The following is a 26,022-nucleotide window of genomic DNA, read 5'->3' as shown; positions in this document are numbered from 1 at the left end:
TGGGCAATTTGATAATAACCAGACTCACCAGATGGTCAAGGGCCTTTGGCTCTCTGCTCTACTGTCCCTGCATCTGGATGATGGGGGGCATACCTCCTGAACCCCTGCTGAGGTTACATACTCCCATCAGAATGTGAAGCCTTCCCTCTGACTGTCCCTGCATCTTGGCTGCAGTGGGCTCCCCTTCCCAATACCTTTTTCCTGGTCTGCCCTCCAATCGTCAATTCATCTCTTCCTTCCCATCCTCCTTTTCTTCCCTATACATGCTTTGTCTGTCACCAGTGGAAAATATTGTTATACTTGGTGTGTACCCCTTTAACGCTACAGCCACCACATCATTTAGGTATACACGTTGGCTCTTTCTGCATGTTTATCACTATCATAAAACAAAATATAGCTTCATTCATTGTTGGAAACACTGTGATTTTTTTAATGAATGTGCAGGCTCACAGCAGATTACACAGGAGACGTTACCATGTTTTTTTTTGTTTGTTTTTTTTACATTAGCCTTAAAGGGTTAAACAAATCCCCCACCCATCATTTCATCATTACCTATCCCAGAGCAGGCTGACTGGAGAATAACCGTATAAAAAGACTCTCCAAACATCTCTTCACTATCGGGCACACATGAGAAGGCACAAGATGGTACACCTGAATTTTTTATTTACTTGCTCTTCAAGGGGAACATAGTCTAATAGAAAATTCCTATGAATACTAAAATAATATATCAAATATATAGTATAATTTTGTTGATTGTGGAAGATCATCTGTCATTTTAATAACCAAATTCAGTGCTCTGCATTACAGAAAGGCAATATGACCTAAGCTATTTTAGTATTTATTATTTTAATATTTTTTTCACTTCTTTTTTAAAGTCATGATGAAGAAGCTGTGAATTTATTTTGGGAAATTGGTGATGGATTTTTTTTAATGAAAATTTTCTACTGAATCTCATGGTTATTAATTGAAAAATGATGACAAATATTTCATACTTGCTTACTTTCTAAATCAAAATGCCTGGTTTAGAAAGCCATTATAAGAAAACTTTATATTTTACTTGCAGCTGCAGTTTAGTTGCAAAATTACAGGTGTTTGACATCTTGAAACTAATTATACCTAATCCTGTTATATAATTCTTTCCATTACAGAATCGATCGATCATGGAAAACGTTTCCAGCATTTTAGTGTTCACACTCTCTGGACTAGATGGAATAGCTGAAAACAGATATGTGCTTTTTTCTTTGACAGCACTGTGCTATAACTTTGTCTTATTCTGTAACATCATTGTCATTTTGTCCATTGCCTCAGATAAATGCCTTCATGAGCCTATGTACATATTTTTATGTAATTTGTGTATAAATGCACTTTATGGCACGGCTGGTTTCTACCCTAAATTCATGTATGACTTGCTGTCCCAGTTACATGTGATTTCATATGCAGGCTGTTTGATTCAGATATTTATCATTTATTCATCTGCTTTATGTGACTATTCAACCTTAACAGTAATGGCATATGACAGGTATGTGGCGATATGTAGACCACTAGAGTACCATTCAGAAATGACAAATCATAAAATTTTAAAATGTATCATTTTTTCTTGGCTTGCACCTTTTCTTTGCATGGCTGTTTTGGTCTTATTAACATCAAGATTAGCACTGTGTGGCTCAAACATTGAAAAGATATATTGTGAAAACTGGGCAGTTGTTAAACTGGCCTGCAGCTCCACAACAATGAATAATGTGATTGGATACATAATTATATTTGTATATTTTGGACATGCAGTATTGATTGTTGGCTCATATATACAGTTGATTGAAACATGTAGAAAGTCTAAAGAGGGCAGATATAAATTCATGCAGACTTGTACACCACACATACTTACACTGTTGAATGTTACAAGTGCTTTGATGTTTGATGTGCTTTACAGTCGCTATGGTTCAAATTCTGTCCCTCAAGGTTTACGAAATTTCTTGGCCCTGGACTTCCTCATGATTGCTCCCATTTTAAATCCTCTTATTTATGGTTTAACACTGACCAAAATACGGAAACAAGTCATGAAACTGTTCTTCAGCAACATCATAGGTGTTGTCTAAACTGAACAATGTTGTGCAAAGCAGTTTGAAGTAACCCAGACTGCTCCACAAAAAGAACAGTGCACTGCAGTTCCTATGCTGGATGTACAAAGAAATGCTGCTGTAGTTCTACATGTTACTCAAGTTTACTTTGGCCTGTTACAACTCAAGCAGCTTTGCGCGAAGGCACTATAACATTTACATGAGCCATAATTTCACAGAACTAACATGTCTTTTGCTTGAGTATTGATTTATATTACACTACCTTGACCTGTTCTTGTTTAGTAATATATACCCACACATATGTTCTCAATAGAACCAATTCTTGCATAAATTGTTCTTTGCATGGTGAAATGGTTCTTCAGACTGATGTATATAGACTGCTCAAAAAAATAAAGGGGACACTCAAATAACACATCCTAGATCTGAATGAATGAAATATTCTCATTGAATACTTTGTTCTGTACAAAGTTGAATGTGCTGACAACAAAATCACACAAAAATCATCAATGGAAATCAAATTTATTAACCAGTGGAGGCCTGGATTTGGAGTCACACACAAAATTAAAGTGGAAAAACACACTACAGGCTGATCCAACTTTGATGTAATGTCCTTAAAACAAGTCAAAATGAGGCTCAGTATTGTGTGTGGCCTCCATGTGCCTGTATGACCTCCCTACAATGCCTGGGCATGCTCCTGATGAGGTGGCGGATAGTCTCCTGAGGGATCTCCTCCCAGACCTGGACTAAAGCATCCACCAACTCCTGGACAGTCTGTGGTGCAACGTGGCGTTGGTGGATGGAGCGAGACATGATGTCCCAGATGTGCTCAATAGGATTCAGGTCTGGGGAACGGGCGGGCCGATCCATAGCTTCAATACCTTCATCTTGCAGGAACTGCTGACACACTCTAGCCACATGAGGTCTAGCATTGTCCTGCATTAGGAGGAACCCAGGGCCAACCGCACCAGTATATGGTCTCACAAGGGGTCTGAGGATCTCATCTCGGTACCTAATGGCAGTCAGGCTACCTCTGGCGAGCACATGGAGGGCTGTGCGGCCCTCCTAAGAAATGCCACCCCACACCATTACTGACCCACTGCCAAACCGGTCATGCTGAAGGATATTGCAGGCAGCAGATCGCTCTCCACGGCGTCTCCAGACTCTGTCACGTCTGTCACATGTGCTCAGTGTGAACCTGCTTTCATCTGTGAAGAGCACAGGGCGCCAGTGGCGAATTTGCCAATCCTGATGTTCTCTGGCAAATGCCAAGCGTCCTGCACGTTGTTGAGCTGTGAGCACAACCCCCATCTGTGGACGTCGGGCCCTCATACCATCCTCATGGAGTTGGTTTCTAACCGTTTGTGCAAACACATGCACATTTGTGGCCTGCTGGAGGTCATTTTGCAGGGCTCTGGCAGTGCTCCTCCTGTTCCTCCTTGCACAAAGGCGGAGGTAGCGGTCCTGCTGCTGGGTTGTTGCCCTCCTACGGCCTCCTCCACGTCTCCTGGTGTACTGGCCTGTCTCCTGGTAGCGCCTGCAGCCTCTGGACACTACGCTGACAGACACAGCAAACCTTCTTGCCACAGCTCGCATTGATGTGCCATCCTGGATGAGCTGCACTACCTGAGCCACTTGTGTGGGTTATAGAGTCCGCCTCATGCTACCACGAGTGTGAAAGCACCACCAACATTCAAAAGTGACCAAAACATCAGCCAGAAAGCATAAGTACTGAGAAGTGGTCTGTGGTCCCCACCTGCAGAACCACTCCTTTATTGAGTGTGTCTTGCTAATTGCCAATAATTTCCACCTGTTGTCTATTCCATTTGCACAACAGCTGTGAAATTGATTGTCAATCAGTGTTGCTTCCTAAATGGACAGTTTGATTTCACAGAAGTTTGATTTACTTGGAGTTATATTGTGTTGTTTAAGTGTTCCCTTTATTTTTTGAGCAGTGCATATATATATATATATATATATATATATAATGTTGTATATGTTTCTAGAACATTTTCAAGACTGCATTTTGAAGCAGGGCATGAACAACAAGAGCCATTTAATTACACATTCTTCCAAAGTGCTTGCAGTACAACCTTAAAAACGAACATTAGAATAACAGAAAATGAACAGGTTACACAATAGGGATGTGTTAACTTCAAGAAATGATTTGGCAAAAAATCTAATTTACACAATTTCCACTTACCTTAAGCTCATTAACAGGTCTTTGTTAATGAGTTGGATATGATTTGATGATGCTTTAGGGATGTATTTGTCATGCCTCCCTCTGGCACAGCTGGAAACACAACCAACACTGCTCAGACTACAATTCCCAAAATCTCTTGCTGACTCACAGGACTCCAACCGATCAACCTATCAGTGCTCAGCCTCACTGGACTTATGGTCATTCACACCTGTTCCTCATTTCATGTATTAGCTAGTTTCATATATTAGCCCAGGCTTTAGCATAGCTTCTTTGTGAAGTATCGTCTCATCATGACCATACCAAGCGTTCTTTCATTGACTTTTTTTACTTCTGTGTATGACCTGTTTTTCTGTCCTCACATTGATTTTTGCCCTTTTGTCTTGTTGTGGATCTCTGGTTTTTGACTTTTGCTCAGGATTTTTGACTGTGATTTTGGATCATCCTTTTGTTATTAAAAACCTTAACTATAGCTTTGTTTGCAAGCATCTGTTTCTGTCTGCCACCATCACAGTATTCCAGAAAGAATGTACATGATAATTGACTTCCAGCAACTTACTTATTTGCCTCTCAACTCCAGTTTAAAACTAAAGGAGCAAAATCTGGATACCAAACATGTCCTGGCTGATAAACTGCATCTGGTTAGGAAAACTATGTCCATTCATTTTTATTTATTTGCTGAACTATTCTTTTACCATTAGAAAATATATGAAGAAACAGAACTGAATAAAATGAAAACAATTTAAAGGGACAAATAAAAACAAAAACCTGCAACTGCAGTGGAATAAATGATATAATATTGGAACACAGAAGCCCAGAACTGCACCCCACATCGAATAGAATAGAATAGAATGCCTTTATTGTCACTATACACAGTACAATGAGATTAAAAGCAACTCCATCTCAGTGCAAACACAAAATGTAAACAAATGACACAGAATAGAATGGGGAGGGGTTGTGCACAGTTCTATGCATTTTGTATATATGTGTATATATGTATATGAAATAAATATAGAAACAAAATAAAAAACGATGTATTTACAAGATATAAATATGGAGATATTTACAGCTGTATTGTGTGTCACTAAATATTGCACATTGCTAAATATTGCACATATTCCAGTATAATTGCACATGTACAGTATGATTGCACATTTCCGTATGCAGAGTATTGCACAGTAGCTGGTAATGGAGTCTGGGAATAGACTGGTATGTAGGTGGGTAATGGAAGTCTGGGGATAGACTATCAGTGCATCTGTGAGTTGAGAAGTGTTATTGCTTTTGGGAAAAAACTGTACTTAAGTCTGTTTGTCCTTGATCTGATGCATCTGTACTGCCTTCCTGAGGGCAACAGGTCAAACAGTACAGATCCGGGGTGCGAGCTGTCCATTGTGATGCGTTTCGCTCTGCTGACGCAGCGGGAGGTGTAGATGTCCATCAGGGATGGGAGAGGGCAGCCAATAATCTTCTGTGCTGTCTTTACTACCCTCTGAAGCCTCTCCCTGTCTGCCATGGTGCAGCTGCCGTACCACACTGTGATACAGTACGTCAGCAGGCTCTCGATGGAAGAGCGGTAGAAGGTCAGCAGCAGGTTGGAATCCAGGTTGTGCTTCCTGAGGACTCTCAGGAAGTGTAGTCGCTGCTGAGCCTTCTTGATGACAGCTGTGATGTTGTCTGTCCAGGTGATGTCGGTTGAGATTTGGACTCCAAGGAACCGGAAGGTGCGGACCCTCTCCACACACTCCCCGTTGATGGACAGGGGGTCTGGGTCAGTGCTGTGCTTCCTGAAGTCAACGATGATCTCTTTTGTTTTCTTGGTGTTCAGAGCCAGGTTATTCTCTGAACACCGAGCTGCTAGCTTCAGGACCTCCTTCCTGTAGGCTGTCTCGTCTCCTTCTGAGATGAGTCCGACCACTGTGGTATCGTCAGCAAACTTGACAATGAGGTTGCTGTCATAGGCCGGACTGCAGTCATGGGTGTAGAGGCAGTACAGGAGGGGGCTCAGCACACAGCCTTGTGGTGAGCCGGTGCTAAGCATACGAGTGGAGGAGAGGTGGGGGCCAAGTCTCACAGTTTGGGGCCGGTCAGTGAGAAAGTTCTTGATCCAGGCACATGTGAGGGGGGGGGGAGTCCGAGGGTGCCCAGTTTGGTGATAAGAATGTCTGGGATGATTGTGTTGAAAGCAGAGCTGTAGTCCACAAAGAGCATCCGGACGTAGCTGTGCTGCTGCTCCAGGTGGCTCAGTGCAAAGTGGAGAGCTGCTGCTATGGCGTCCTCTGTTGACCTGTTTGCACGGTATGCGAACTGGTGGGGGTTGAAGTCTGGGGGCAGAGAGTCTTTGATGTGCTGAAGTACCAGTCTCTCGAAGCACTTCATGATTACCGGTGTGAGGGCCACAGGGCGATAATCATTAAGGTTGGTGATGGTAGACTTTTTCGGCACTGGTATGACTGTGGCTGACTTCAGGCAGGGCGGGATGATGGCTTGGGCCAGGGAGAGATTGAAAATCTTGGTGAAGGTGAGGGCGAGCTGGTGGGCACACGTTTTGAGCACCTTGCCGGGTACTCCATCAGGACCAGCAGCCTTTTTGGGGTTCACTGCCAGGAGCACCCGTCTGACATCGTGATGTCAGACACACACTGTGGACATTTATGCTTTCCCCCTCATTTTGCTCACCTGAATTCAGCTGAGCGCACCAGGAACTTTTGGAATCACTGCCACAGTGGGTAACAGATTAATGCATGTTGATATTTGTAAGAAACGGGGAGTAGGACATCATTTTGGATGTGCAAGACATCCTGGACATTTTATGGAACGTGTAGTGTATAGGACTCCTCATTTTTTCACATTGACCAGTAACACCTTGCCTGTACTACCACTTCCTCATCCACTAAATCTGACACTGCATTTAAAGGGGGAAAAATGAGCTCATCTAATAATTTAGCCTGTGCAAAGCTAGCAAAAGCGTTTGTTTAATTTACGGACAACTGACAGATATCACAAATGAAAAATAAGATCTGATGTTTGCACACACAGTTTAACTGTATTTAACAGATATAGCTCACTTATCAACCCGCTTCTGAAGACAGATGTCCAGGTTAAATCTTAAAGAATAGCTTCTAGTTGTATTGCACTGAAGTTACCTACAAAAATAAATAGACCACAGTTAACAGCTAAGCTATTGTAACAGGCTTTAACTAGTGTTAGTGAGTCGTTTTAATACTAGCTAACTAGCTAGTTAGAAGACTAAACTAGTGTTTGCAATTCACTTACCTCTGTAGTTAAAACAAATCTAAAATAAAATATATACAACTGCCTCACAACAACTGAACTCTGTATTACTGCACCACATCACAAAAAATCCCTGAGTTGTTAATGGAATAATCTTTGACGCTAATGCTGCTGTCATTGACCACCCACTGTACTGATGAAGTAAGGACCTAGCTTTTGCAGCCAAATAGTGCACTCTGTTTCGAGTATGGATGTGGCTGAATCCTAAATCATTTTATCACATGGAGGGGAGTTTTAGGAAACCCTTCCTCATGATCACAGTAATGCATAGCCTCTCACGGCTTTAGAATATGTTTGCCTGTTTAGAAATGTACTAAACAAACTAAATTAAAAAGTAAAAATGTTGGACTTGGTTAGATTGCATTCTTTACATATTAAATAAATCCAATGACAACATTGAAAAGTAACATTGCTAACAGAGAAAATTACAAAGCAGACATCACTGTATGCTTCTGCATCAGCCTTAAAGGGTTAAACAAATTGTCCCCCTAAGAGACACTATCTCTGGATTTGATTGGCTAAAATATTTTATTTTTTCTCACTTAGTGGATCTACACTTCATCATTGCTTGTCGCAGAGTAGGCTGACTGTAGAGAACAACTGTATAAAAAGACACTTCTAACATCTTTTCATTAAAGGGCACAAAAGAGAAGGCATGAAATGGTACACCTGAATTATTTTTAACTTGCTCTTGAATATAAAACTAATCTGAATACTACAGATATTAGTAGAAAATAACTGAATGTCATCTGCATTATAGGAAAGCAATATGACTTAAGCCATTGTATTATTTATTATTTTATATTTTATAGTCTGTGAATTTATTTTTGCGAAATTGGTGATTGAGAATCTTAAATGATTTTGTAGATAAAATGTTTTTTGCTGCATTTCATAGATTTAATACTGACATTTTTTTTAAAATTCTTGTTACATTCTAAACCATAATGGCTGCTTTAGACAGGGGAAAGTTTATATTGTACTTTTAGTTCACCTCACAATCTGAGACTGCAGAGCACTTGCAGTTTAGTTAAATTAAAGTAAAATGACAGGTGCTGCACATCTTGAAAACCAAATGTATGGCATCTGGCTATGAAATACAAGTATATGTGTGTAATTAAACCTAACCTAATTACACCTAACCTAATTAAACCTACAATCATATTTCTTTCCATTACAGAATCGATCGATCATGGAAAACGTTTCCAGCATTTTAGTGTTCACACTCTCTGGACTAGATGGAATAGCTGAAAACAGATATGTGCTTTTTTCTTTGACAGCACTGTGCTATAACTTTGTCTTATTCTGTAACATCATTGTCATTTTGTCCATTGCCTCAGATAAATGCCTTCATGAGCCTATGTACATATTTTTATGTAATTTGTGTATAAATGCACTTTATGGCACGGCTGGTTTCTACCCTAAATTCATGTATGACTTGCTGTCCCAGTTACATGTGATTTCATATGCAGGCTGTTTGATTCAGATATTTATCATTTATTCATCTGCTTTATGTGACTTCTCAACTTTAACAGTAATGGCATATGACAGGTTTGTGGCGATATGTAAACCACTAGAGTACCATTCAGAAATGACAAATCATAAAATTTTAAAATGTATCATTTTTTCTTGGCTTGCACCTTTTCTTTGCATGGCTGTTTTGGTCTTATTAACATCAAGATTAGCACTGTGTGGCTCAAATATTGAAAAGATATATTGTGAAAACTGGGCAGTTGTTAAACTGGCCTGCAGCTCCACAACAATGAATAATGTGATTGGATACATAGTTTTGGTTGTGTATTTTGGACATGCAGTATTGATTGTTGGCTCATATATACAGTTGATTGAAACATGTAGAAAGTCTAAAGAGGGCAGATATAAATTCATGCAGACTTGTACACCACACATACTTACACTGTTGAATGTTGCAATTTCTTTGATGTTTGATGTGCTTTATAGTCGCTACGGTTCAAATTCTGCCCCTCAAGGTTTGCGAATTTTTTTGTCCTTGGACTTCCTCCTGATACCTCCCATTTTAAATCCTCTTATTTATGGTTTAACACTGACCAAAATACGGAAGCAAATCATGAAACAATTTTTTAGTAATATTACATGGGTTGTCTAAACTGAGTTGTGTTGTGCAAAGCAGTTTGAACTAACCCAGAGGAGAAGGGTCTCGTTGCAGACCTCCAGTGAAAGGTCCAACTCTTGCAGTAGAGGAACTGTGTAACATTATCTGCGGTCTCTCACAAAAGGTGGACTTTCTACTCTGTTTTAAAGCTCCATGGTGCCATTGTTCTTCAGTGAAATATCTTATTGATAGCTAATGCATATTTACTGGTAGATTAGTGTGCTTTCTGTGAGTTTTTAAAGATGACATGTTTCTTAAAAATATGAATTAATCTACCAACAGCAAAAGTAATACAGAGGAATTCACACTCAAATACTATCTGATAAAAGACACTACCCTTTAATCTCTCTTTATACAGACTGAGAGTAGAAAATATACATCATAGAATAAAATCTCTTCCACACAGCCTGATTTCTGAGTCTTTCAATGTCTTTTTGCAACTGAAAAAGGCATTAATACAAAACACACACAATCACATTTAGAAATCAGAGGAAACTAAAGAGAATATAAAGCACATTTTAGAGAGGGCACACGCAAGCATACATATATGTACATCTATACGAACTCCAGTTGGTAACAAGAATATTAAAGATACAGTTTTCATGGCTTTAGTATTCTTAGTAGGTCTGATATTATCTAAATGTCCAAGCCTGGCAAGAAGAGTTTTATCTCCTGAACTTACATTTGCTGATATAAAGTTAAAAAATAGATTAATCATAAAGTACTTGTTTACATCTTCTCTCTTACAACTACAAATAACAAAGAATAGTTCCAAAGGCCAAAGAAAAGTCACCATATGCATTATACTAAAATTATAGCAAACTTTACAGGAGGTGTAGGACCAAAACAAGTGCACAACAGATGCAGAATCTGTTTCACAAAAGATGCAACTGGTATCGATATCCTTTCCACATCTTGCAAGAAAGATTGTAACGGGGTAAAGTGTATGAAGTAAATTAAATATGACTTCTTTCCCTTTGATCCATTAATAAAAATGTAAAAGGCACTGCCCATTTTTCCCAGGGTTTATTTTCACATTCCAGTGTGATAATTAAAAAACATTAAAGTAGTTTTTCTATTACAAGATAGGTAGGAAAACATGTTACCAACAGCAAATTCACACAGATCCAAAGGGGGAGCAGCAAGTAGTGAAAGACCTCAATCCACAGAACTACACCATTTGAACTTTGACTGAACATGAAAATCAAAATTAAACACTTTTGAAGTCAGCAGTGGGACCAATCATTAAACAGTACCGATGCTGTCATCAACAAAAAGTTATAAAAATAACACAAAATACTGTAGGATGTAGTAAAGAAATGAATGGTTATAATGTAACTGAGTAAAGCAAATCATTTTACCCACTAATATAGAAATAAAACTAATTTGACTGGACTCTGAATACATCATTATTGTACTTAAGTATATGTACTTGATTAAATATATTTATTTACTATGCATGCCTGGGTATTACTCAACTTGACAGAACAAATAAAAGTCATGCTTCTCAACAAATATCTAGAAATAAATGTCCTCAATTTATTTTAAAATAAAAATGTAAATGCCTCACTTTCATCTCAGCTCTCTTCATGAGATGTACTGCTCCATAGTGTCTGCAGCCTCCGCCTCTTCCATCTGCATGTTTTCAGGCTGTGGAATATCAACACAGAACTGACTGGAATAGACTATAAATATTGTTTGTTATAAAGTATAAATACAAGGTTCAATGTAATTATCAGTATTCATTGAAGCAGAAATACACACATGGTTATAGAAACATTACCTTCCTTATTAGTCAAGTCAAGAGGCTTTTCTTGTCATTCCGTCTATGTACAAGTACAGAGTGGAGTGAAATTACGTTCTTCCAGGAACAACACGGTGCAACAAGGAACAAAGAGTACAAAGTGCGAAGGTGGAGACATAGTGTGCAAACAGAAAAACAGAAAAATTAAGCTAGACACAATATAATAAATACGATAAATTAAACAGACATTAGACACAGTAAACAGACACGACAGAGCGGCACCGACACAGCACTCATTCTGGACTTGGGTAGTGAGAATAAGGTGCAGAGATATTAACATGCTGTGATCCGTGAGTCACGCAGTCAGAGGACATACATAAACACAGCAGTTACTGAGGTAGTAAAACTTGAGTAAACAGTGTAAACACAGTGTTAGCAGCAATATTCCAGACAGTGCAAGTAGAGCATCAAAAAGGGTAAGTAGAGTTTGGGGGGGGGGGGGGGGGGGGGGGGGTATTAGATCAGTCCTTTTGAGTTTAACAACCTGATCGCTTTCGGAACAAAACTGTTGCAGAGCCTGGCAGTGGTGGCACGTATGTTCTTACAGCAGAAGAGAAAGGACACTCCAGTCATGGAAAACACTGACTGGATTGCTGATCTGGCTTTTTTGACAGACCTAACTGAACATTTAAAGATCTAAATGATGATGAATTTGCCATCATTCCATCAAGATAGCAGCCAAGAATGATTTTCCACTTCAAGGACATCTTGGATTGGCTGTCTGGGTGATGCTACATCACAGCTATAATGTTGCCTGGACCGGCCGCTGAAGTAACACTGTATTATGATTACGAGGCTGCCTGAAGCGGGGAGCTGATCGACATGACATCAGAGATATGTGGCTGCTGGGCAGGCTGCTTGGATGATGCTGCACTGCAGCTGTGGGGCTGTCTGGACTGGCAGTGTTCAGCTGCACGAGCAGTGCTATGAGGCCATAGCGGCTTATGTCACATGATGATTTTTGCCAAGTATTCTCTAGTTCGTCATATAAGTTCAAACATTACAACATCTGTCATGACAACCAACAGTAATGATAACATGACACTGTTATATTACTGAACTAAATCTATCATGACAGCATATAACATCTGAAATAACATGTTTATGGCAGGGTTATGTTAGTGTTATGTAGCAGGGTTCAAGCAAAGTGTTATTGGCGGCTGGTGGGCGAGAAGCTGAAAAGCAGCCATTCGAAGTAAATTAAAATGATCACCAGTAACACATTAAGAAACTATGTTTATTCAGTACAGTTTATGTCTAGAAAATCCAAGTCAAATGTCAAATTGTAAGAGTTCAGCAGCAGTCAGACGAAAGCACATCCTTGTGAAAACAATGGATTTATTTACGTGAGACAGTGGGGAAGTCCAGAGGCAGGCGTGGGTCGATAGGATCACAACTGTGATCATGTCACCAGGCAAACATAAACTAGATTATAATCCAATACTCAGAATAAACAAAACAAGCAGAAGGGTCAAAACCAGTAATCCAAAATCAGGCTGACAAATACAAAAGGGCAAGGCAAAAATAAAAGTTGAAAGTAACAGGCAAAGGGTCAGGCATGAATACAAGAATAGGCAAACAAAGAAACAATACCTCGCAATGAGAGCTGGCTAAAGCCCGCTGTCAGAAAGTCCGAGGTCATATGTTCTCCCAAAGTATCTTGGGAGATGGAGTTTGCAACACTGAGAGGATCTGTCTGCAGTGTGACACAAATAATTATTTTTGTATTTTTTTAACTAAAAACACATAAGAGACACACAGTGCCCTCCACGGTTATTGGCACCCCTTGTTAAAAAGGCTTAAAATAAATTTTTATTTCAGAAGCATAATCTCACACGCAAAATTGTAGAAAAATGTAACCTTTAACTCAAGTGAATAAAAAAAGATCCCTGACTCAGAAATCATTATTCCACAATTATTGGCACCCCTAACAATTCCTAGAAAATAAATGTAATTGAGGCATTTCTGTCATTTCTACTGTAGTTTATAAAGTTGATCAGAGAATCAAGGAACCTTTAATTAGTAATTCATCACTTCCTGTTTCCCTGGGGTATAAATATGTGACACAAAGGCCTATTTCTCTTATTCACCCTTCAACATGGGAAAAGAGAACACACCTTTCAAGTAAGGCAGATGTGTGTCGACCTTTATAAGTCAGGCAATGGCTACAAGAAAATAGCCACTCGCCTACACCTGCCCATCTGTGATGCTGTGGGCCTGTTTCTCTTCCAAAGGCCCCGGGAACCTTGTTAGGGTGCATGGCATCATGAACTCTTTGAAATACCAGGACATTTTAAATCAAAATCTGGTGGCCTCTGACTGAAAGCTGAAGATGGGTCGTCACTGGGTCATTGAGCAAGATAATGACCCTAAACATGTGGCCAAATCTACACAAAAAAGGTTCACCAGACACAAAATCAAGCTCCTCCCATGGCTCTCTCAGTCCCCAGACCTCAACCCAATTAAAAACCTATGGAGTGAGCTGAAGCGGAGAGTGTATAGGAGAGGACCCAGGTACTCTGGACGATTTAGAGAGATCGTGCAAAGAGGAATGGCTGAAGATCCATCTCTCTGTATTCTCCCATCTTGTGAAATGTTACAGGAGAAGAATAAGTGCTCTCTTGTTGGCAAAAGGGGGTTGTACAAAGTATTAACATAAAGGGTGCCAATAATTGTGGCACAGATGATTTCATGTAAAGGAATTATTTCTTAATGTGGGATTTTTTCCCACTGAATAAATGCACTTGAAATAAAGGTTGGACTTTTCTTTTTTGCATTGTTGTCCTATATTATTTAAATAAAAAAAAAAGTTTATTAGAAGCCTAAGAACACATCTTAATGAGGGGTGCCGATAATTGTGGAGGGCACTGTAAATAAAGATCATGCCATTGGGATGACATTAACACACGTAGAACAAAAGCAGTATGCCTTTGTGAGAGATAACAAAAGGGCTTAGAATTAAAAGGAAATACATATCAAAATCATGACAGATTGTCATTCATGGGGACTAGAGCAAATCTGAAAAATCTCCTTCTCACCACAACATGCTCAATTAGCTAAAATGAAGCTGACAAGAACCTACTATTGCCAACACTAATGAAAAAAATAAGTAAATTAAAAAAGAGTTCTGTGTACTTTTCTTTTTGCTGTCCTTTCCTTTACAGGTTTCGAAGCACTACAGTTGAATGTTAGGAAAAAATGGAAAAACCTGAGCAAGGCCAGAAAGGACTGGAAATGGAGTACCAAAGAATTAGATTGTTAAAAGTGATTGCAATTTGACTTCACACACGCTCCCAGCTAAGTGTATACTTTATGCTTGGTCCTGCTGATATTCAGTTTATGATCAGTTTGTGCAATGGTCTTACAATTACTCAAAGAGCTCCAACCAACCACTCGGGGTAATGTTATCGAAGAAGGGCATCTTTTAACTGTTCGAACAGAACTGGCAGTTAGCATTCTCCTCCAATAATGTTGGGAAATCCCCCTCAAAATAAATAAATATATAAATAAAGATAATGATATCATTTGATGACAAAACCAGAGAATTTCAAGACACAGTGAGTCTGGTTATTTTTCGTACTTGCTCGCAAAATAAAATAATTGGTGTCGTTAGTTAGGAGGGCTGGGGGCCCCAAGCAGGATATCCTTAAGCTGGGCCTATATTACACAATTATCAGCCTGAATTTAGCCCAGATTTACCTTATAATATAAACAATAGGCTATTTTTTTATGGATATAGCAACTGGCATATGCACAGTTGACAAATACTAAGGAGTAAGGCTTGCAACTTTTTTTCTTAGTGGAAGGGGAGTCTTTTGTGAACTTCGATGTCTTAACTAGCATGAGGCCACTGTATTTAAATACTGCAAGCATCCCTTCAAAGGAGGATATGCAATCAAAGGCACATTGCAGTATAGCTTATTTATTTATTCTTTAAGATGCAGTACATGTATTTTACACTACAAATGAAAGTGCTACTATAACTTCATGATTTGACTACTCTGTCCAACCCCCTTGTTGTCTGACTACTCCCCTGATTGTTACCACTTGTTTCCCACCTGTCCCTCGTCTTGCCTCTGTTATATAAGCCCTGTGTTTGCTCTGGTCTGCGTTGGTCTTTGTTTGATGTATGTATTGGATGTGTTATTTGATATGTACTGTTTGATTGTTCTGTTTGTTTTATGTTTATGCTGTTTGGAGTTCTGTGTTCATTTTTGTCATGTCTGTCCCTCCTGCTCTTCATGTCGGCTATATGAACCTGGACCGTTTTGACCATGACCCTGGATTTGCCCATAATAAAAGTCGCTTATTTCAGCACATGCGTCCGCCTCATCACTCCCCACCATTACACCTAGACTGTAAATAAATAATGTGACACAAAAAGGTTTCCAATAAACTCTTCTATTGGTAGGTCTCTCATCTAGATGTGAAAACACTCTAGTTTAAAAGAGATATTGAGCTCAGCTGAAGAGTCATGACCCTTCATTCAAGGGACGATAAAGGATTTAATATTTTCCTTAACTGACTAATTACACTTGAGCCATGACCACAAATGACTCATTTCAAAGCTTGGCTTATTAAGGATTACAGTGTATAAAAGAATCTGTTTCACCCATTATTGAATATTTACACATGTCAAAAAGTGTGTAGATACCTGCTCATCCAATGTTTCTTCTGAAACCAAGAGTATTAATAGGGAGTTTGTTTCCCTTTGCTGCAGTAACAGTCTTCTGTCATGTCTTTGCACTGGATGTTAACATTGCTGTGAGATTTTAATTGCATTTAGCACAAGAGCATTAGTGAAGTCAGGTACCTAAATTGGATGATTAGTTTTCACAAATGCCACTCTAGCACATCCCAAATGTATTGGATGGAGCACCATCAAGCCTTTTGACATTGTTACCACAAATGAGAAGCAACAACAGGCATACACATATCTTATATCTCAGGTCTTCCTGAATTACACCCATCTAGACCATATGGCCTCCTACCCCAAAACAGCGAATGAACAGCTATGTACTAGAGACTTTTTACTACTAATGACAGCAATGTTTGCAAGAAACAGAGAGATGATATTTACATAGTATGGGATTTCAATGCACTGGGGACTGGTTACATAGATACTAAACCAACTTCAAGTACCCATGGTAACAAACCCATTTCCAAAAATTGTGATAGTAGTCACAACAGAAATAACAACAGATAGCAGCGACTTGTAAATTCACTTTGACCTTTATGTAAATGAAGAAAGTATAAAGACAAGACATTTAATGTTTTACAGTTCTTTTTTTTTTTTTTATTTTGGTATAAGTATAAAACTTCTGAAAAAAAATTAAGCAGGTGGTATAAACATACTTTGGTATAACAGGATCATCAAGGAAAGGGTCAAGAATGGGTCAAGACTCACCACTTTGCTAAACATTAGTCATTTAAGAACAACATTCATCAACAGCATTCATTCAGCTTTTATAAGGATTTTGTCACTTCTCTTCCCACCTCTCTCACACATTCAGCCTCAATGGACTTCTGATTACTGGCCCTGCCTGCCTTCACCTGGAACTCATTAGTCCTTGGTTTTAAAAGCTGGCTTGTGACGGTCAGTCTTGGTAAAGTCTTGGGTATTGTTGCTATTACCTGAGCTATATTTGTTGTAATTACTTTTGCTTTCTATATTTGAACACTGCCTACCTTTGGGATTTGTGAGCCTCCCTTTTCTCCTTTGTCCTGTTTGCTGATGTTTTTAACTCAGACTATATGTTATGTTCACTATTAAAAGCCACTGCATTTGTATCTAGTCTCCTTCACTTGTGACAGATTTTAGGTATTTTACCCTCTATGGTGTAGAATATCACCCAAAATATCAGGGAATCTGGAAAAATTTGTGTGTAAAGGTGAGGCTAAAAACCAAACCCGTGACCGTCATTCTCTCAGATGGCACTGCATTAAAAATAGACATGCTTCTTTGATTAATATAACCATATGGGCTCAGAAATACTTAAGAAAACCCTTGTTAGCACAGAGTCCACAAAGTACAAGACTTCATTACACAAAGTAGAAGCTATATATTAACAACATCCAGAAATGCAACCAACTTCCCTTGGCTTATTTCTCAAGTCTCATTTGAGTGGAAAAGTGTGCTGTGGACTGATAAATCTACCTATCAAATTGCTTATGGAAATAATCATTTTATGTTCTCCAGGCCAAAGAGGATAATGACTGTCCCAATTATTACCAACACAAAGTTCAAGATCCAGCATTTGTCATTGTATGAGGGAATGTTAGTGCTGATACCATAGGTAACAATTAATGCTGAGGGCTACTTAAGAATTTTGTAGCAACATAGGTTGCCATCCAGACAACGTCTTTTTCACTGACATCCATGCTTGTTGCAAGAAGATAACATCTGCAAGTGTTACAACAGCACCATAGTATAAGGTGCTAGACTGACATGCCAAAATATGTAGCATTTACAAATATTTCAGAATTAAGGCAATTACAAAATGCTGTTAAAAGGAAAGGTAATGTAACATAGTAGTAAACTTGTCCATATGCAAACTTTTTTGAAACATGTTGTAAGCATCAAATTTAGAATAAGCACATATTTTTTAAAAAATGTAATTAATTTGCTCAAGCATGAATATTTTGTTATTGTACTATTTTCAACTGAATACAGGCCAAAAAAGTTAGCAAATCATTGTTGTCTGTTTTTAAATTACATTTTTCCTAAAAAAGTAATTGTATATGACCAAAGCAATGTAAAAATGACTCCAGTTCAGGTTATAAAGCTGGACAGGAGAGAACACTCTATCCCACTGTTCATTTAACACTCTGGCTTTCAGGGAGCGCTCTTCAAAATGTTTTGTCAGATTTAGTTTGTTATACAAACAAACATATGCATTGCTTCACATTATTATGTGGTGTTCTGTTGTCAAGAACATTTGAATTTTACAGTAGTACAGGGGAGTGGAGTGGTCCAAACTGGGGCTGTAGTACTCAACTGCAGACTCAAGATATTTATCATCACCTGGGACTCATCATCTTGCACTCAGTAGTGTTTGTACTCAGGCTTGTCTCAGTCTTGGATACTGGTCTCAACAAATGTATTTTGCTTGTCTTGACCAAGTCCTACTAGCATTTGAATTTTGTTTTCTTTTAACTGTCACCAACAATCACTGACTCACTCTTAAGCAGCACAGAGGTTAAAGTCTCTTTAAAGTCTCTTCTCAGTATAGAACTCCAGTGCTGTAATATGATAAATTAAATTCGTTTTGAAACCATGTATGCTGTGTCCTAAGGACGCGAGAGGGATCTTCCAGCTTGTTCTTAGCACACAGTTCAAAAGCCTGTATCTCTGATGGTATATTTTTACATTATTACCTATGGCATGGGTTACTCATCTGGAAAGGCACTACCCATGCTGAACAGTATATAGAGGTTTTAGAACAACATGCTCCCATCCAAAGTCTCTTTCAGGGAAGGCCTTGCATATTTCAACTAAACCACATATTGCATCCATCACAACAGCTGCATCCATCACAATGGCTTTGCAGAGTCTGGGTGCTGCAGTCCAGGCCAGGACTGTTGAGCAGCTAGAGTCCTACAACAGACAAGAATGGGACAACATTCCTCTCCCAAACCCCAGCAATTGGTCTCCTCGCTTCCCAGACATTTATTCTTTAGACTGTTATTCAAAGAAGAAAGTTTGCTACACAATGGTAGATGTGGCCCTGTCCCAACTTTTTTGAGACACGTTGCTGCTGTCAAGTTCTAAATGAGTTCATATTTTTCATAAAATGGTAAAATGTCTCGCTTTCAACATCTGATATGTGTTCTATGTTTTATTGTGAATAAAATGTAGATCTATGATAGATAATGATGTAATATGTACTAATAATGTAAGGTTTCAAACAGTTCAATTCACTTATAGTAACTCCAATGTGTAGGATGGTTCGTTTGAAGCCATGGTCAGGATTTGTTGTTCTAGCAGACTTAAGTGATGCTTCAGGAAACTCATGCTGAAACAGTCGTCCAAAAGTACAAAAAATAGAAAGAAATATAGAAATATTATCCTCGTTGTGCTAATATGAAAAGTTCAGTTTTTTTCCTGCGGGTGTGAAGTCTCAAGTGAATTTCTTAGTATTGTTTAGAACATTGTTAAGTAACGCCTCAGCTCTGCTTATAAAAAGCCGATCCAATCTCCTAGTATAGGAGGACACACATACAAAGGCACAGAGTTGTAGCAATTCATTATTAAACTATTTTACCCCATTTATTTACAAGACTTTATTTTGCCAGATAACGTGTTACATAATAATTTGTCACACAAATGTGACTTTCTAGCCTATTTTTTTCTTTAAATGACCTAATTTTCCAAACAACTGCTCGACTCAATAATGCATACAAACTACTCATAATTTACTCCAAAAGTATTAATGTAATTGGTTCCTCAACATCTCTGTATATCTATTATTATATACTTTAAAACTGTCATCAGTTGTAGTAGTAGGAGTAGGAGTATTACTACATGTACTTCATGAAGTTATGAAGTAGGCTCTATAACATCCATGATGATCTACATTTAATGAAATGTGAGTCTGTATTGAATTCTGTATTGAAATAAATGTAGCAAAAGTTACTGGACTCCAAAACAGCTGCTGTTTAGTATTAAAGTGGTGATGGAATGCCTAAAAGAAGAGGGACGAGCATGAAAGACTAATTTTAATGAATCCTAATTACTTCTTGTCTTTTCAGATTCTCCCCACAATGGAGAATGTTTCTGTTGTTTTAGAGTTCACTCTCTCTGGATTAGACGGAACAATGGAAAATAGATACATGCTTTTTTTTTGCACAGCACTTTGTTATGATCTAATCTTATTATGTAACTTCACTGTAATTTTTTCCATCGCCTCTGATAAGGGACTTCATGAGCCTATGTACATATTTTTGTGTAATTTGTGTGTAAATTCACTTTATGGCACGGCTGGTTTCTACCCTAAATTCATGTATGACTTATTGTCTCCGTTTCATGTAATTTCATATGCAGGCTGTTTAATTCAGATATTTGTCATCTATTCATCTGCTTTGTGTGACTTCTCAACTTTAACAGTAATGGCATATGACAGGTATGTGGCGATATGCAGACCACTAGAGTACCACTCAGAAATGACGAGCCAAAAAGTTATAAAATGCATCCTTTTTAGTTGGCTTGCACCCTTTTTTTGCATAGCTGTTGTAGTTTTGCTATTATCAAGACTAACACTGTGTGGCTCAAAAATTGGAAAACTGTATTGCGAAACATGGGCAGTCGCTAAACTGGCCTGTTACTCTACAATGGTGAATAATGTGGTCGGACAAGTAGTTACTGGTATATATTTTGGACATGCAGTATTGATATTTTGCTCATATCTTAAACTGATTCAAACATGCAGGAAGTCAAAAGAGGGGAGATACAGATTCATGCAGACTTGTGTACCACACCTGCTTGCATTGTCCAACGTGACTGTTGCATTGTTGTTTGATGTGTTTTATAGTAGATATGGTTCAAGCTCTTTGTCACAAGGTATACGAAATTTCTTGGCACTGGAATTCCTATTAATACCTCCCATTTTAAACCCTCTTATTTATGGACTACAGCTGACCAAAATTCGTAAACGAGTTATGAAATTGTACTGCAGAAACGATGTGAGCACAGCCTAGACAAACCTGACACATCTCTAGTAAAGCTATGAAAATAATTTATGGTTTCTTAGTTATAGAAAATATAGGAGCTCCTGTTCAGGAACTGAGCAAAGCCACGGCCCACATATTTTTTCTTGTTCTTTTATAATTCTTTAAAGCAGTGGAAACTCCACTTTACTACCACTGAATATCAGTTTGTATTTTTCTGAAAATGCACAAATACCCAAACGAAAAAAATTGTTTCTTAAGATTGCCTCAGAGAAATAAAGCAGATCTCAATATTATATTAATTATGGATCACTGATTTCTGAAATCTCAAAATCACACAAAAGGACCAGACTCCTGTTGTGGGGCCAAACCTTTTCAACAAATCAACCTTTACAAATAACATTACATTTCTATATTGGCACCAGTACATTTTATGATTATCCATGTTTTGACAACATACAGTCAAATCAAAGGTCAAAACTTTTGACACAAAGCAACTTATGTATAAAAAGTCATGAAGCAGTTTTTATGTATACTCATGCAGTCATATGTGGTCATACATTTTCCTTGGAATTATTGGTGGCTATCTAAAGAGGGGTTGGATAGTATGTAATCAAGCACATATAAATGTACTCGATAGAGGAGCACCTTGTGGCTACATCCTGCAATCATTTATTCCCTGCCTTTAAGATATTAGTCTAAGGGATAATGGAAAATTGTTTTTATTTCTTCATGCTTGAAGATACAGGAGATTTCTTTTTTTGTCAGTTTGGCATTTATTGTGTACTGTAGAATTGTATAGTTTAATGTTGCTGTAATTCTTGTAGTAGTTTTGCAAACTGCATTGCAATGCAAACTGTACATTTTGATTTCATGTTCTCTCACAATGCATGTCATATACAGGCTTTTGTCATTTACACTTACGCATTAAATGAATACACAAAATTAACTTTAATGGCATGTGATGTATTTGTTTCTATTAGTAAACCTTACAATACCACAGTATTATTACACCTAAGAATCTTGCTGTTATGACCGCACTGGATTTGTCCAATGTTTTCTATTCCTATTTCAATCATTTTTTAAACTGTGTGGGCATGATTTAACAAAACTGTACTGCAGCAATTGGGTAATAGTAAGCCTTTCCTGTATGGATACTTTGTTAAATAATATTTTTGGGTTTGTAGTGCTCATAACTACAGGTTTTTCCTTTTTTATTTTATTCTCTTAAGTTAAAATTCTTAGTTTTCAAAAGAAATTTTGAAGAAATGCCTTCCTCACGTAGTAACTTTTGTACATTATACTGTAAACAAGCTCAATCCAACATTTAGCATCAGTTTTATTTATTTCAGTTCTTTTTAAGGTCTTTCATGCTTTTAGGTACTCTCTTGTTCCCTGCATGTTTCCAGGAGGCCAGTGTCCTCCTCTCCCTTTTAAGCCAGGTAGAGAGCTAGTCTATATGCTATTAATGCTCCTCCTCAAATGAGTTCCAGCTGTCCATGACTGGGTCGGAGCACCCTCCATGTGCTGGCAGGAAAGTTTGCTGTTGTGCCTCTTCTCTGCCATAGTCTCCCCTCCTTAGCAACCATCCAGCAGGGTTGAAGGCGACACGTGATCTGGTGACTGGGTCAACATCAAGCAGGCAGGGCAAGAGAGTTGGGGTCGCCGCCGATAATGCTGTAAGGTCCTGGGCTGCCTTTGTTGATTTCTCCCAAAGCCCCAGTGGCAGCACACGCCTGATCTGCAGTTCAAAGGTGCCTTCCAGGATGCCAGGCCACACTGCTCTCTGGATTACTAAGTGGTGCTATCAATGCTTGTACCAGCTCTCAGGTGCTCTTTGGAACACAAGGCAGTGCTTTGGCTCTTTGCAGTCATGAGGCCAAGGAAAGCCCCCCCTATGCCACAGGCCCACACTCACCAGTGCCACCTCCCCCAATCTACAAACCTGACCTGAAGCCAGGAGAGCAATTATGAGGCTTGGGGGGAGGTGCAAGCAATGAATAAGCTACAAGGGGGCAGGACACTGGCAGCTCAGGCTTATCTTTCAGAGTACGAGGAACAGAGTGAGAGGCATACCTCAAATATGGGTAAGCAGGAAAGAAGTGTTCATGCAGAAAGCACAGGTGACCCCAGCCATATTGAAGTATTGACCCCAAGGAAAAAGACGAGCACCCTCCTGTAGCTGTGAATGACACCCCAAGCACAGCGACAGTTGAAGCCAAGGAGTCCAGCATCCCAGAGCCCTAATCCCTAATCCACCAGTTGTCTCCTGACCCAAGGCAGTGCTGCCGCACTGCAAATGGTGGACTAAGGCTCTGGAGTGCTGGACTTGTGGGCTTCAGCTGTCACTGTGCATGAGGCATCATGCACAGTGGAGTTTGCACATCTTCTTCCTCTGAGTAAAGACGCAGCAGCAAAAGTCTTGGCCAATTTAAGTGGAGCCTAAAGTTCAAACACAGCCACACAAACCCATCTCTGGAGGTGGCACCTGCAACCTTTCCTCCCAGACTGGAGTGACTGGTCTGTCAAGTCCAAGCTTGGACTCATTGGGCATAAGGGGTTCAGTGACATACGCAGCCCAAAACAGGTCCAAGAGGTCCCAGGCAGGCTGCTGCAGGTCAATCTGCCTCTTTGTTTTCATTATTCTTGGCATCATCTTAGTTTAACCTAATCAGACTTTAAACAAGGTATGCCTCTGAGTCTTACTTGGCTCCTAGTCAGTGGGCATGATTACAAAGGGGCAGTGCCCACATTTTCCATCAATGTGGTGCCAAACTTGGGAGAGGCCAAGGCACACTGACTGGGAAGCCAGAGCCTGAGCCAATGAGAGCTCAGAGACATACACACTTAACACCAGCATCAGTTAACCAGCACAATCAAACATCTTTCACCAATCTTACTTATTACAGTCTTTCATTCTTTTTGGTGCTTTCTTGTTCCCTGTGTGTGTCCAGGAGGCCAGTGTCTTCCACTGCCCTTCACCTCAGGGAGAAAGTCTATATGCTACTAGTGATCATTCCCCAAAAAAGCTGCACTTGTCTGTGATCAGGCAAGGAGCATGAAATAGCCATACAAGCTATACAAGCTATTGTATTATGGGAGGTTCTCAGAAGAAGTGTAGACAACTCAGAGTTTGTGCCCATAACTCAGCTTTATTTTTAACTTGGTGCCTAGAGTACAAGAGGTCCTTGTACAAGATCTAACTAAGATCAAATAACTTAAAAACAAATTTCTTGACCTAAGTAGAGCCCAGATTAACTTAACTAAGGCGCCACACTAACTTGTAGGCAATTGAGCTGAAATGACTCTCCTTTGCCTAACATTAAAGCTGCTGATATGTAGCCACTTTGCTGTTTGGCTTATGGGCATATCGACCACACAATACAGCAGGAATCTTATTTTTTTAATGTTTAGCCCAGCATGCTCTGATGCCACATTGCTTCCCCCCTCTGTCCAAGAATAGCAATCCTGCTGCTTAACAGTCCCACCAGACAAAGTATTTGAAATGTCTAGGAGTCTGTTACCTCCTCTTTGAGGGTTCCTGGTCAGTGTGGGTATCTGGTGTCCACACGGGCCTGGACTATGAGCTATCAGCTGCAGTCATTGGTGTATTGTGGGTCATTGAGGGGCATCGAGGTGATTCTGAAGCTGCTAAGGGGTGTATTTGGTGATCTGGCAAAGAGTCTGAAGGAGTTCTCTGTGTGGCTGAGAAGAAAATGTTGATTCCTGGGGGAAATTGTTCTGGAGTGCCCCTCCCAATCTTCCAAATATGGAGCCAAGCAGTCCCAGTGTAACACTGTGTGGTACCTTGTTGCCGCTTGTTCTGGTGTGCACCAGATACACCATGTCTGGCAGCCTTTCCACCATGATGTAGGGTCCCATCCATTCATGGTCCTACTTAGGAGAGCAGGATTGTCTCTGCTGGTTAAGACTCCTAGCCCTTGACCCACCGGTCATAGTTCCACTTTTGTCTCTGTTGTCCAGTGTGTCATCAATGCTTGTGAGGATACTGGTCATGTGCTCTGCCCATAGTCCTCTGGGTTTCATTCACCAGCACTCATGCTATGCTTTCAGCTCCTCTAGTATTGGTGGCTACACTTGTGAAAGGCCATGGGGCCCTGGACTGTACAGTGACAAAGACAAACCCAGCACAGCAAGCAGCCATCCGGTTCCGCAGCCATATTCGGCGCTGATCACAGACTCGTCATGCCATGCCGAGGGGGTAGAAGCGGCAAAGGTGTGGGGAAGGGGGGGATTGGGGGGGCTTGAAGAAGGTGCTTCGCCTGGCATCCCAGTCTAGGTACCTCAGTCCACTGGGTGTCATAGCAATAGCACAGCAAATTGCCATGGAGACTACCTTGAACGGGTCCTGGGCAGAGTCAACAATCAGCAGGTGTTTGGGGGAGTTCACTGCAGTGTTCTTCTGGAGGAATTTGTTGTTCTGGCAGTGGCCTTGGCCAAGGCCAATGCTGATACGAGGAGCCGAAAGCAGATTAACAGGATTATTTTGGCCTTTGGGCCAGTAGTCGCATTTTCCTGACTAATAGCCTAGTCCGTTTTGTCCATCAGGTCTCTCAATCGATCCACGTTCCTTTGCAAAGCCGCCAGCTTCTCCATGATGTGGCCAGGAAGGCCCAAATCAGAACGTAAAAAGGCGGAACTTGGAAGTGGGTAAGTGCAGCACCCGGACAGTCTGTGGCGGTACATGACAGAAACACACATGGATGAGCGAGAAATCCAACTGGCTCCCTCTGCATTAAAAGCCAGATGAGGTCAGGAGTCACAGCCCAAATGTTAAGAAGAAACATTTTGTCCTTTCAACAAAGTCAAACCACCTTGGGAGCCGCAACATTTAATGTCC

General features: G+C 39.7%; 3 protein-coding genes across 3 annotated transcripts; all 3 read left to right on the top strand.

Moving 5' to 3' along the window:
* The first annotated feature begins 1,157 nt into the window (after positions 1-1,157).
* Positions 1,158-2,093, top strand: LOC108413779 (olfactory receptor 11H6-like). The gene has a single exon (XM_017686440.1). It carries the CDS (start codon positions 1,161-1,163, stop codon positions 2,091-2,093), a length of 933 nt encoding a protein of 310 aa, XP_017541929.1. The 5' UTR covers positions 1,158-1,160.
* Positions 2,094-8,737: 6,644 nt separating this feature from the next.
* On the top strand, positions 8,738-9,685 carry LOC108413780 (olfactory receptor 52D1-like). The gene has a single exon (XM_017686441.1). The coding sequence runs from the start codon at positions 8,753-8,755 to the stop codon at positions 9,683-9,685; it is 933 nt and encodes a 310-aa protein (XP_017541930.1). The 5' UTR covers positions 8,738-8,752.
* Positions 9,686-20,252: 10,567 nt separating this feature from the next.
* On the top strand, positions 20,253-21,191 carry LOC108413781 (olfactory receptor 4S2-like). The gene has a single exon (XM_017686442.1). The coding sequence runs from the start codon at positions 20,259-20,261 to the stop codon at positions 21,189-21,191; it is 933 nt and encodes a 310-aa protein (XP_017541931.1). The 5' UTR covers positions 20,253-20,258.
* Positions 21,192-26,022: the final 4,831 nt, after the last annotated feature.

Source organism: Pygocentrus nattereri, chromosome 17 (assembly GCF_015220715.1).
Source record: "Pygocentrus nattereri isolate fPygNat1 chromosome 17, fPygNat1.pri, whole genome shotgun sequence".
NCBI classification, from domain to species: Eukaryota; Metazoa; Chordata; class Actinopteri; order Characiformes; family Serrasalmidae; genus Pygocentrus; species Pygocentrus nattereri.
The sequence above is the reverse complement of the archived record's forward strand: the minus strand, read 5'-3'. Positions and strand labels throughout refer to the sequence as shown.